This window comes from Limulus polyphemus, unplaced genomic scaffold (genome assembly GCF_000517525.1).
Source record: "Limulus polyphemus unplaced genomic scaffold, Limulus_polyphemus-2.1.2 Scaffold1663, whole genome shotgun sequence".
NCBI classification, from domain to species: Eukaryota; Metazoa; Arthropoda; class Merostomata; order Xiphosura; family Limulidae; genus Limulus; species Limulus polyphemus.
This window is the reverse complement of record NW_013667273.1, coordinates 84257-98808: the sequence shown is the minus strand read 5'-3', so window position 1 is coordinate 98808 and position 14552 is coordinate 84257. Positions and strand designations below refer to the sequence as shown.

The following is a 14552-nucleotide window of genomic DNA, read 5'->3' as shown; positions in this document are numbered from 1 at the left end:
GACCCAGTGAGGATAAATTATGTTGATTCCGTGTATGTCAGCAAAAGAAAAAAAACTGACACGTTTCACCTTTTTCTTACTTAGTTTAGGACAAAGCCAGCGCTTGTTATTTCCCCATTTAAAAATACAAAATTCTAAACCAAAAAATTTATTACAGATTAACTTAGAAAGTTCCCACAATGAAGGGGGAAAATATGGTTTGAAGCCTTGTAGCAAAGCAGAAAACTTCAAGTAATGAAAATATTCTAAGAAATAACAGGAAATCGGTCAGTCATAGGTTTTTCACAACTTACGTTATATTATTGTACAATATTTGTTCTATAAAACAATTACTAAATTACTTCGTGGACTAAATGATGTGTCTCAACCGGCCACCAGGGTCTTTAGACATGACGCATTTTCTGTGAGAAACAAGGTCATGCGTAGTATAAACATTTTGGAAGCTGGAGCTTCGTCCATACAAATAACTTAATTCTTATAAATAAGCTAGCGACGCACATTACAACACGATTCTCTTCAATTGACAAAGAAACTGTTGGAATTACAAAGTGAAATACACCTCCAATTGGTGTGTAAAAAATGTTATAATTACAAGACATCTTGTGAGTAAACATGGAGATTTATGTGTTTGTAAATAATTATTAAATGACACTGAACCAAATGTGAGATGAGAAGCTAGATATAAGCTCCAGACAGAGCGAAATGTCTGTCTGGGTATGCGGAAGAACTTCTTAGATTGTACATTATGTGGAGATAAATTCTGATTGTCCAGAATAATACAAATGGAATGTCGACGTCAAGACTGAGTAGATTAAACGTTGGAATAATTAGAGGATTGTGTATTTGCTATATTAGTGACAAAAGTTGAAAACAACTTGATTCATAATTCTTTATGCGAAACATTATCCTAGGATGGTTCTAATAATAAAAACAAACACACACGTGTTGATGTCTTGTTTGATCCTTCAAACCTTCACATTAATCCAAGGCTGGTTATAGCACTAAACAAGAATGGTGTTCAGTTCGGTCCACCAAACTTTCACATTTCTGGTATTATCATGCGCTATTTATCATTTTCTAAAACGAATACCTTGAATTCCAACCCTATGCGTTTGGAATATTTTATGCTACTTTTGGATGCTATGAATGTTTTTTATTCTTGTTTTTGTTTTTTTGGATGTTTGTTTCATTTGTGTTTAATCTACTTGTCCTTCATGCACTGCACTTATTTTTACACTTCAAGTTCCTGCCACCAGAGAGCACTAATAGGGATGTTGACGTAGACTCATAACGTGAGAAAATATAAAAAGTTTTCTACCAAACCTCTTAATCAATAAATAAAGAATATAGCGATTACCTGTCTCTAGACTGTACTGTATGTGTTGTTTAAAATTTAAGAGGACTATTTATAGTTGTGACATGCAACATTATTCAAAACACTTCATTATCGAACCTTGCCAACACACCCTTTAGTATTATGCGCCGAAACGTCCTTACCTAGATAATTGTTTGTTGGCTTCTTCTCTCTTACTTTGATGTTAGTTGAACCCATCGGAATAAGAATGATGTCATTATAACCTGAAAATAAATATGAAGAGTTCACTTGTAAAACAGAGCAGCTATTAAAAGAGGTAGATCTACTCAAGCCAGTAATCGTGTAGATATTACGTAATATTATTTTTTTGGACAAAATATTTATTTCCATTGAAGTTACTGAAGAAAAATTAGGTTGTGTCTGTGCAAAGTGGTTAAGCCTTTTACAAAGTCAACAAACACTAGTGTTTTGAAATAAAAAAGATTGGTTTGGTTTATTTGGAATTTTGCGCAAAGCTACACGAGGGCTACCTGCGCTAGCCGCCCCTAATTTAGCAGTGAAAGATTAGAAGGAAGGCAGCTAGTCATCACCACCCACCGTCAACTCTTGGGCTACGCTTTTTACCAGCGAATAGCGGGATTGACCGTCACATTATATCGCTCCCACGGCTGAAAGGGCAAGCACATTTGGTGGGGCGGGGATTCGAACCCGCGAACCACAGATTGCGAGTCGAGCACCCTAACCACCTTGCCACGTCAGGCCCAAAGAAATATCTAAGTTACACAGAGGGTTGAGTACGTTATATCAAAATAAGTTTGAATGCGCAAATTGGTAAGTCACGTAACAATCACAGTAATATAAAGTTGCGGTGGAACGGAATGTATCAGAACTACTGTACATTTTGACATTGTTTGGCGTTACGTGGGTAACAAGATGTCACCTAAAATTTATCGCTATTGGGAAGGTATGCATTAGGGCTTTCCGATGCCAAATGTTCATATACTCAGATTATAAAAATGTATTTACATTGTGGATGTAGAATGTCTAAGTCGGAGATATCCCTTGTACTTAACGGTACTGAAAATCATGGTAATATGGATCAACGCGGAAAGCCAAGACCATTCAGTAAAGACCTGCAACAAATCGTCTCTCAGCCATAGTAATCAAGGTGCGGTGTTTTGTAAAAGGTGGTAATCTAAGAACAAGTTTCAGTAGCAAAAGGCGTTCACGTGATCTAGGCAACAGTGCACATCATAATCAACGAGAATCTCCGTATAGAAACGAGGTCATAAGGTATAGGGTCATCAAGTTATGGTTTCCAGTCATATTTCCCGTTCAACCGTCGTATAGTTCAAGAAGCTGGAGAATGAAACGGGTATTACATACAAAGACATACTGGTCAAGTGACTCAAGTCACTGGACGCAGCACCTATGAATTGCTGTGCAATCGGACTGTAGAAATGGGTGCTGGGAAAGCCTCGTTCTCATACACACTAGGTGAATTGAGGATGGCAAATGCTTTGGTCATTACAGCCTTACAGCGGATATATATATATATATTGTAATTGAAGCTACGACGAAGTGCTATTGTCAAGATCGATAAATAGAGTATGTTATATTTCAATACAACGTACTCAACCTCTGTACAAAAATGCTTCAGAATAGAAGGGTTGTAAACACGTGCTACATAAACATAATCCAAACGACATGTAAACAGAAGAGGTCATGAACTCGAAACTATGGGATAAAAAAAAACAACGAAAGTTTTTGCACTAAAGCACGGGAACCGTGAAAGTGCTCTGCTCCCAACACATGCATGTCAACGCTGCAGTGCATGCTTAAAATGACTCGCTTACTTAACAATGCAGAATGTACATATATTACTTGTCTAGCTTTAGAGTGTCGCACTGTCATAAGCTGTTAAAATGTTATGGTGATTTTCTATCATAATAAAATATTATTTTGCATTCATAAGTTGTAACGTTGTCAAATGTGGAGGTTGAATGAAATATGGTGGTCTTTCAACACTGCTATACCTAACGTTCTTCTTTTGTAATCCGATTATTTGTGCACCCCTTTCTTCACGAGAAACTTAACTATTTGTTGAAATACCTATCTTCCCTACCACTTGCAACATTTCTATTGGTTTTACACCAAGTGTATAGACGAATTAGGAGCCCCCCCACCAATTCAGTTGGGGAGGGGGGTAGGCGTAGCTTGCTTATGTGTGTTAATCCAGCCCGACCAGAAATGTCTCACATAAACAGCCATTTAAGGCCTTCTCCCAAACTTGGAGGGGGTCTCCTATCGCCCCTACCCCTGAGACGAATCAGATTTTGTACAAAACAACAAACTGCACTTATCGCTGTTACCAGTAGATTATTCCGTAACTAAAAATATCATAATTGTATATGTACAATATTTTAAAAAACTTCTTACACAAGAACATTTTTATTGTCTAAAAATCAGACTTTCAAATTGTTTAAGCTTTACAACAGTGTCACTATAATTCTGCGTGATTTATCAAAATAATTTCAAACACTGACCTCTATTCCGATAATAATACTCTTATACTTCTTTCTATAAACAGTTTAAAGAAACTTTAAGACTGGGTGCGCTATGTCCAACGCGGGGAATCAAACCTTGGATTTTAGCGTTTTAAAGCCATTAACTTTCCGCTGACTCACTGTGTGACAATGCTGCTAGAGAAGTATTTTCGAAATATGGGTCTTTGTAGATACTTTATTCTATTTTTATGTGAGTCCGAGTCTTGGGGAAAATATTTCTTTGATCAAATAAACAAGAGAGAATCCTCAATAGCTGCGGCTGTAATTAGATCTCAAATCGGTCAAGAGATGGAGCCATGAGCTAAAAGTTTGTACTTGAAAACATGAGGGAATCCTCAATAGCTACGGCTGTAATTAGATCTCAAATCGGTCAAGAGATGGAGCTATGAGCTAAAAGTTTGTACTTGAAAAAAAAACTTAGAGCAATTCTATGAGCCGCTAGGTTGCGGCTAAAAAAAACTGCGTAAGGAGAAAAATAAAAATAAAAACACTCTATAACATAAAAAACATTTACAGGTTTTTGATGGTTCAACTCACCTACTCGTAAGTTATCGTTACTGACGAATCCTTCCACTGTTCTACAACTGCTTCCGTCTCCTCCACATTTTCGGCATTTGTCTTCTTTAGCTTTCGATCCGAGAATTTTGTCACACCCAACTGGCTGAAGTGCACACAAAAGAAAACTGAAAATAGCTTGTTTTGAAAAGTGAAAACAAAGAACTGATAACACTCAAGTAAAATCTTGCAATCCTATTATAGCGGAATGTTTTACAGTTTTTTTTTTGTTTTTTTTACGGGACATTAGGCTTAAGGAAAATCGGAATTCCGAAAACATTCAGAAGTTAAAGTACTATATTAAATAATCTCGTTTAAGAAAACTATTGACAACACAACAGAGTAAAAGATATGTATTAATACAACAAAATGATACGTCACAACCAATAAAACGTTCATATAAGGCTTTACGTCGAACTGAAACCACGACTAACCAATCCCAGTGAAACAAGTGCAGAGTTTAGCAGGTTATTGGTCCATGGAGGTTTCGAAATGTAAAGGCTTGAATGCATATTTAACTGTTACAAATTGTGAACTACGAATCAGGAAAAAACGGAAAATGTATTTGTCTGATTGATTTCGTCTAAGTGCAAAGATGCATAAAGGGTTATCTTCACTCCGTCCACTGCAAGGATCGAACCCCGCACTTTAACGTTATAAGCTTTTAAGCTTATCGCTGAGTCACCGGGTAGCTTAAGAGAACATATATAATGGTGTTTTTATATGTAAAACGATAGTAGATCATTAATGTGTAAGAGTTTTATGTACTTTAATAAACAAATGTTCCTCGTTTAAATTATTGTTTGGAATACATGTGTGACGTTAATTTACTATCCACCCTTGTTCACACACTCCTTGAAAGCTTAGTTTTTGGGCTTACAATATGAGAAAACTGATCAAAATACTTGTGTCGTGGACAATGAGTAGGTGTTGATAAATTTGAATAGTTTTAGTTTACTTTTATTTATAGAGAATGAAAGACATTTTAAACCACTAGGTGGCCACTTGGCTACTTGCATCTTCCTCTAGCCTAAATAGCACTGAATTGTGAGAAAAAAGGCAAATGGCGAACTCTTTATTTGTTTTTTGCTTGTTTGTAATTAAGCTCAAAGCTACACAATGCGATTTCGGTGCTGTGCCCACCACGAGCATGGAAACGCGGTTTTGAGCGTTTAAGTCTGCAGACTTGTCGCTGTGCCATCGAGGAAGTCTCTTTATATATTTATTATTTCAGCACTAATATTTACGTAATTATAGCAAAAAACCTGATTACCTTAATTTTTTTAAATCAAAATTCTAATAGAGGTGGTATTTAATCGGCCCAGTCATGACTGCTGGACGAAACTATGTCTCAAATTCATGAATTTATTTAATGCCACTGGAATTCTGACAAGTGTATGTCGTATTACATTTTACCACATTTCAGAAAGCAAAGATATATGTATAGAAGTAAGAATTTGGATGCTGAATCGAAACGTCTGCAATTTCATTGTTAATTGGGTCTCAATGGGAAAAATTACATCTGAAAATTGGTACATTTTGATGGTATCTGAAGTACTTTTACCCCTTTTAAATATGTTTTATACACATATAGGTGCAATCTAGGAGTGCACCCATCCCCCTTTACGTATGCGAGGTATAAACAAGTAAAACTGGTTCGATCATATTTTGTACAGCCAGGCTGCCTGCTACAGAGCATAGATGGTGGGCATAGCACAGATAGCCCATTGTGTAGTTTTGTGCTTAACTTAAAACAAAGAAACTAGACTAATTAAAGCGGAAGGGATCTATGGACCGCTTAGGTTCTCAATGCAGTTCAGAGGCTGAGTCCGAGTGGGAGGTGTGGTGTAGGAAGCTACAGAGTTAAGATAATTCATCTCTTGAAGATAATCTTCTTCCGGTGGTAGGTGCAGTGTAGGAAGCTACATAGTTAAGATAATTCATCTCTTGAAGATAATCTTCTTCCGGTGGTAGGTGCAGTGTAGGAAGCTACAGAGTGAAGATAATCTACTTCCGGTGGGAGGTGCAGTGTAGGAAGTTATAGAGTTAAGATAATTCATATCTTGAAGATAATCTACTTCCGGTGGGAGGTGCAATGTAGGAAGCTATAGAGTTAAGATAATTCATCTCTTGAAGATAATCTACTTCCGGTGGGAGGTGCAATGTAGGAAGCTATAGAGTTAAGATAATTCATCTCTTGAAGATAATCTACTTCCGGTGGGAGGTGCAGTGTAGGAAGCTACAGAGTTAAGATAATCTACTTCCATACAAAGGTCGTTACCTATAACGATTATTAGGTGAAAAGTTAAAACCTTGTGATTTTTATCATCAACGAAACAACTATATTATTTTAATTTTTTGCGGTGTTTCTAAACGTATATTATAAATAGGACGAAGAAAATTAAAAATGAAACACGGTACTAATCGAATTTACAGGACCACTCTAAATGTATACAAGTTTGAATATGAGTACTTAATCGAAACGCCTGCGATTTCATTCTTACTTGGGATTCAAAGGGAAAAATTAAAACTGAAAAGTTGATTTTTTTTTCACAACAGTGTACTCCAATTAAAATCCCAAGTGAATTGTGTGCCGTAACAATAACAAAATCGCTCTCTTTCTGCTTTGCAGATGAGCTCGCATGGAATAGATTCTGCGACAAATAAAACAATAAAGAAAAGAATAACAATTTAATATATTATTATTAGGAATAAAACACGTAAACACAGTTTCAAACAGAAGTCTGTTTTCAAAGTTGTCACCTAGTCTACGTCTACATACGTGTAAAAAGAACAAAACTTTTAATTCGCGAGTGATTTTTTCTTCATTCCTTTTTTTTTTTGTTGTTTGATTGTTTGTTTGAAGTTAAGCACAAAGCAATACAATGGGCTATCCGTGCTCTTCCCACCACGGGTATCGAAACTCGGATTCTAGCGTTATAAGTCTGTGCCACTTGGGGGAGGGTACATTTTAAATTTTTAAATAGAACAAGCATAGTTGACTTTTTTCGCAATGGTGACGCTGCTCAAACTTTTCTTTCTTATTTTAACTAAATGACAGATCTTGGAAAATAGATTATCTGTAATAAATGTTATAAAGCTTGAACACGCCGTTTCTGTCGCATTTATATTTTACCAATCAGCTGAACTAAGTTGTTTATTTCTTTGTTTTAGTAAACTATCCGCGCTCTGTCCACCACAAAGATTCGAACCCTGGATTTTCGGATTTTAGCTTTGTAAGTATCACTAACCTACTGGGAGACAAACTAGAAATCAGGGTGTTGTGGGATATTAACTCAATGCATTTCCTCAAATTCCGTAAAACAGGTGAAAATGTATTTCAAAATGTTCCTGCGATGAAGTAAAAGTATGAGAACAACACGAAAGAAATAGAAGTTTCGTCGATCAATAAAATGTTGTTAATATAAAATACCTACAGAAACGTCATTGTTTTCTTCTGTGTTAATGAAATAAAGTAATCATGGAAACTGAATTTATCTGTACAGTATTGGAAAGATAAAGTAACCATGGAGTGTCATTTCTTTCTTCGTTGGTAATGAAATGACGTAACTAGAGAACGATCGTTTCTCTCCTTATGTTATAGAAATATCGTTTTTTTTTATTTCCATCTGTAGCACTCAGTTTAACAAAATACAGAAACCGTATTTATCTATTTTCTTTAATAATAAAGCACAGTAATTGTAAAAACTGTGTTATTTTCTTTAATAATAAAGCACAGTAATAGTAAAAACTTTGTTTATTTTCTTAATACAATCGTAACAATATAAACTTAGTTTATATTGTTTCCGTACTAGCACTCCGTTACCAAGATTCAGTTGTTGTTGCTTTTTTAATAGTAAGCCACGGTAACAACAGAAACTGCGTTTATCTTCTTAACACTAACTATTGAGGTATGGTAATGGTAACTATAGAAACGTCGTTTAGTTCTCTTTCTCTGGAGCTTAGAATACCAATATTTAGTAACTTTGAAAGACTGCCCGTGGATATTTCCTTCATCTCTTTAGTGTTGTTTCGACACAGCAACCATAGAAACGTCATTCAAATGATTAATGTTGCTGAGATATAGTAGCTAGAGAAAATGTCATTTTGCACAGATTTAATGAGACAGCTTAAGTCAAATAAATTTACTTCAGAACTGATTGAAACATGACAAAAAAAATCTACAATTATTTTAATTTGATTTTGTCTTTATGTAATAGACTAGATTTTCTATAGATCGTATTAATGTAGGAAAGTGAATATGTGAATACCATACAGTAACAAAGTTGATGACTCAGTTCTACTTACCATACACAATCCATCCACACATATATCCCGCGATCCGTCGTTATAGCAGGGGGTGCCATCAATGACCTTTCTGCCATAACGATAATAAAATCGCTCTCCTTCTGGTTTGCAGTTGAGCTCGCACGGACTAGATTCTGTGAAAAATAGAACAATATAAGAAAATAATAACAATTTAATATATTATCATTACAAATAAAGTCAGTTTGAAACAGAATGAAACGCTACGCTTTAATAAATAAATAAATTGAATATGTCTAAATCTTCTATTCCTTTTTACACATATATTACTATTAGAAACTTATCCTAGTATTTAAAATTGCGCTTTAGTCGGATTTTATATTCATCATGCCTCTACATTCTTACCTTTGAAATACGGAACCCAGGTGTAGTACTTGTTTTCAAATGGAAGTGAGTTAAAACTGGAACATTGTTCCTCACGAAAATTGCGAGACCCTTCTGGACAATCCTGTAAAGAAAATATTGAGATCCAATTTGTGAGTGTATCATTTATCATTTCTGAAGAACATTTAATGAAATACATTTTTTGTTTACGTGATAAGTGTATTTTTATTTTATCAAAAACATAAAATTTAATCAGTAAATAGCGAGTTGCACGTGTCTAGTGACAAAAACAAGAAATAAAACAACGGAAAACATAAATAACAAATAAAAATTATATATAAAATAACTAGGTTTGAACGAACTTAGCTAAATGAAAATAACTTTTTTTTTAGTTGTCAATGTCCCTAGCAAGGATGTAAAGAACTACTTTCTGCTGGTAATGTCAGTTAATGGAATAAAAATTAATGATATCGCTTCCAGTTTCGAAAAGATATAATGAGCTTACCAGCAGTTTTCTTTCCATTAATTAATTACAATGGCGCCCCTAGTGGCACCTTTGAACTCTGTTAACATATTCATCATATCAGGTTTTGTTACCAACAATTTGCAATATTATTGATATAAGTCTCGTTTCAAAATGAAAATAAAACAGTAAAAATTTAATTTCTGAAAATTCTTCGTCAGAGAAGCAGCAAGAACAAAAAAATATTTATTTCTAAAATCTTCTTCTCTAAGAGACATCTTAGCCTTCTTAAGTTTATTCATTCAGCCTATGAAACATCTTAACCTTCTTGAGTTTATTCATTCAGCCTATGAAACATCTTAACCTTCTTAAGTTTATTCATTCAGCCTATGAAACATCTTAACCTTCTTAAGTTTGTTCATTCAGCCTAAAAAACAGGTGAAATTATTTCACTGTGGTTTGTATATCTTAATATATAAGCAATTACTTTTTTTTAATTCTAAATTAATACGAGTTAATTTTGTGCTATAAAAGAACAGTACTCTTTGCGATACATCGGGAGAGTCTTTGGTAAACGGCATTAAAACTTTTATTCACTGAAACAGAAGTTTCTGTTTCAGTAAACAACTTAGCAACCTTGAAAAACTATAATCTTCAAATTTTTCAAAGTACTTTCTATTACTTGGCACTGCTAAAGAAGTACGTCAAGTATTACATTTTGCAGCCGATGTTTAGGCCTAGAGAGTCAGGGTAACGACGAAGGACTGCCTCAGGCTTCGCGATTTCTAAAGAACAAAGTACACGGATCTTGGGTTCAAATACCAAATCTTATCTCTTAATGGATGTCATTCTGACGACAGACACACAAAAAGACTAAAAGCTAATTACCAAAACAGGTAAAGGAAAAATTCCTTTTACTACTTTTCTTGTAAAGATCTAACTTATATATCTTTAAGGCTACAGTAGCCAAGTACAAAGAAGTTGAAAACACTTGTCATTTACCCAGAATGTTAGGGTTAGTTAAATACACACAAGATAACAAGGATACCTAGGGCCCGTTAGCGGTGGCTTTTAGAAGTAGACGCAAGTATTTTCCGAACGCTCTAAAGCATAAACATACCAACTATAGAATACTAACTTTTCTTCCTATCATGCAGTTTTACTGGGTTTTTTTAGTGCTTGTAATTTACAGTAAGGCTTAATAATGTAACGTTTATGCAGTCAGTCCGTTAGGCTTAACTTGCGTAGTAAAAGTTTTTATATATTTTTTTTACTGTCTCTTACAACACTCTGGTTTATCAACTGCTATAAAGTGATCTTACATCGATAGTTTAATTTTAGTGTTTCAGGAATGATTGTTGATTTTGACTCTGATTTCTGTTTGGAACGACATTATATCACGTAAGCTGTGCTTAAAATCGATAACTGCTCAGCTAGTACCAACCACAGTATATGTAATAAGCTAAATTATCAGGTTTGTGTGTATGTATAGGGCTCAATATCAGCTCAAACAAGAGCAATCAGAAAGATTGCATACCCTCGCCCCACCGCTTCTTTTCGAGATTGCATGCGTATATATTGGATAAGGTAAAATTTCACTTTGGAAAACACAGAAAATCCTTCTCATATCCAAAATGATCAACGATCCGGATCATTTTTTGTAGTGTGATGAGGAGTCTCAACCCTAATGTGCCCATGAAGTTTGGTACAAATCCACTCACAATCTACAGAGTTATTAAACGAAAACCGCGAAAATGCCCTATCTCCCCATTATAAAAAATGCTTCAAAGTGATCCAGAATCCGGATCCGGATTTTGATCCGGACAAAATTTAGGAAGAACTGTTCCATGCTGACTTCCCATCTCGGGTACATTTTTCGTGTACATTAGTATATTAATTTTCGAGATGCTTACTACCTTATGTGTCACAGAACTTCTAGAAGTTTACTACCTAGTGTATCACTGTACTGCTGAATGCTTACTACCTAATGTGTCACAGGACTTCTAGATGCTTACTACCCAGTGTATCACTGTACTGCTGGATTATTACTACCTAATGTGTCACAGGACTTCTAGATGCTAACTACCTAATGTGTCACAGGACTTATAAAAGTTTACTACCTAGTGTATCACTCTACTGCTGGATGCTTACAATCTAATTTGCCACAGGACTTCTAGAAGCTTACTATCTAATGTATCACTGGACTGGTGGAAGTTTACTACCTATTATATCACTGGACTGCTGGATGCTTACTACCTAATGTGTCACAGGACTTCTAGAGGCTTACTTCCCCCCTTTTTTTTTTCGTGTTTGTAACTGTTGATAACTATACACACGCTAACAGCGAAGCGGAAAAATAGCTAACAAACGGTGATAACAGATGTACCATTTCTATTACCAGCGATCGTTTAACAGACATAGATGTTTGTTCTGGTCAGACAGAATCTTCATGTAAGTATCGATGTAAATATGAGATCTCAGGTGTGTGTAGATATAGGGTTCAATACCAACTGAAAAAAATGTAAGGTTTGAGCCACGTTTCCTCTATTGTGACTTTAAACAATCATACGTTACTCATATTTATAAGGTTACATTCCCATATAGTATTTCATTCGTATAAAGTGAGCTTAAATCGATAGTATTATTTCTGTGTGTCAGGAATGATTGTTAAATGTACATTTCTGTTTCGGACGACGTTATGTCATAGCTTAGAGGTGGAGTATTAGCCTCATTCGTAATGCATAGTGAGCAGTTTGCAAAAAGTCAATTAATAACTTCTATGTGTCCTGCCCAAAGTGGCTCAGCGGTAGATTTACGACTCTAAAAATCGGGTTTCGATACCCGTATTGTGTAGCTTTGCGCTTAACAACAATTAAACAAAACCTTTTTCCTTGCGAGTCTGGCGGTTAACACAGACTCTATAAATAAGTCTCGAGTGGACTTGTATATGGTTTAAAACCAGATATGGAGTATGGATCGTGGATGTACATCAGAACTGAAATAAACATATTGATCCATGCCACCCTTAAGCAAATTCTGGTAAGGAAGTGAATTATATTTCGACTTGCTGTCAGTTGTGAAAATGGGCCGAGCGGCCCAGTGTTTACTGTGCCGGACGGTTAGTGTATATCCTATTACCAACAATAATAATTACAATAAACAATCACACTCCAAACTTTTGGTCCGTTAGTGCATTATAAGAGTGACCGTCAAATCCCGCTACTCGGTTTAACAAGAGTAGCCCATGAGTTGGCGGTGGATGGTGTTAACTAACTACCTTCCCTCTAGTTTATCACTTCAAAATTAGCAACGGCTAGCGCAGATAACCCTCGTGTAACTAACTTTGCTCGAAATCCAACAAGTATTTCTGAAAGGAGGAAACTACCGGTTTTAGACTTAGTGTTTTGGGACCGAATTATTCCCATTTTGAGGAGTTACAGTACTCGCAGGCTGAAATATTTATCCAAGAAAATGAGGAAAGGGAAGGGGTAGTCAAGTAATTGGTCTACGAGATGTATATGGGTGCGTATGCACATACAAGAGGAAAGATGTTTCCATTAGGAAAGTAAGGAAAATTTTCCGCATAACTTACTCTGGTGTTGAAGGAGAAAAACCTCTTCCAGTTAACGTAAATTGAAGAGTTTATTTGACAGTCGTAAAACCATCTGCTGAAAAGGTTTTGGTTTTAATCTATGTCTTAATGGCCTCTTGTGGATAATATATTTTGATTCCTTCGGTTTACCAGAATTTCTGTTATTATTAACACTTGCGAGACAAGTTTAAAAATAACATCATAGATACGTTCTTGGAAGTACAGTTTGCTCTAATATAATTGCTTCCTGCCTCTCCCACACGTCAGTACGTGATTGATTGTTTGTCAAGACTGACTTACACTACCTCCGCCAGAGGGCTCTGTCTAGATTCTGCCATATAAAACTTGGGTACCGGTTTCCAATTATCTTAGGACTTAGGTAATAGTCACTGGAAATTAGTCTGAAACGGGAGGGAGGGGGTACGAAGTGCCACGAGTGAAATGTAATAAGAGGGTATCTCGTAAATTCGATCGGACCTCTTAACGAGCTGGCATACTCTGCGTTTGTATGTAGACGGCGTTCAAGCTTTTTAATCTTAAATCACGCATTACAAGTCTAAATAATATGATAACATCTTTCCTTACGAGCAAAAATTGCAATTGAATAGAATTATTTAAACAATTCTATTCAATTATGTATCACCTGCCCAGTGTGGCTAACAATACGAATAATTAAATTGTGGCTGGAATGCGACAAGTTCTTCAAATACCTATAGAATGCTAGGTCTCTTTTTTTGTGAGTGTAAAACACTTAAATACACCTTTCGAAAAATTGCAATTATATTTTAAAAAACAACAATCGAAGCAAGTAGGAAACAAGCGCTCGATTTATGAAAATAGATGTTGACAAAAGACGACAGATGTCACTGAGTGCGAACACTTTTAGTTATCGGGTTTCTTTATTTTGTTGTTAAGCGCAAAATTACACAATGAACTATCTGTGCTCTGCCCACTATGGGTATCACAACCCGTGTGTGTGGATTGGGTTGAAGTTTATAGGTATATGACCTATAAAAAGGTCAGGTACTCAATGGACCTCTTCCTCCTTCCAGTCCCCCAGTGGCACAGCGGTATGTCTGCGGACTTATACAGCTAGAAACCTGGTTTCGATACCCGTGATGGGCAGAGTACAGGTAGCCCTTTGTGTAGCTTCTTCCTTTTCAATTTCATTCTTTCTTCTTAGTACTGACTTTTGGGTAATGTACCCCTTGAAATAAAATCCCTGTTTCTAGACTTTAAACTTACCACTGATCTTGGTCATTACCAATGACCATGTCAACTGAACAGTTGCTTGCACTAGACGGACAAGAATCGCTTGGGGCTTAATACCTAATGTATCACTGGACTTCTGGTAGTTTACTACCTAATGTATCACTGGACTTCTGGTAGTTTACTACTTAATGTAGTACA

The 14552-nt window shown here is 35.7% G+C and overlaps 1 protein-coding gene across 2 annotated transcripts in view; it reads right to left on the bottom strand.

The window, feature by feature from the left end:
- The window catches only part of LOC106464477 (papilin-like), a 159676-nt gene that overhangs the window by 71261 nt on the left and 73863 nt on the right, over positions 1 to 14552 (bottom strand). For both annotated transcript variants that reach the window (XM_022392199.1, XM_022392200.1), the window contains exons 5-8: positions 9109 to 9211; positions 8746 to 8879; positions 4420 to 4543; positions 1498 to 1578 (exon numbers count right to left, since the gene is read on the bottom strand). In XM_022392199.1, the coding sequence (XP_022247907.1) occupies positions 1498 to 1578; positions 4420 to 4543; positions 8746 to 8879; positions 9109 to 9211 (442 nt within the window). The remainder of the gene's footprint in view (positions 1 to 1497; positions 1579 to 4419; positions 4544 to 8745; positions 8880 to 9108; positions 9212 to 14552) is intronic.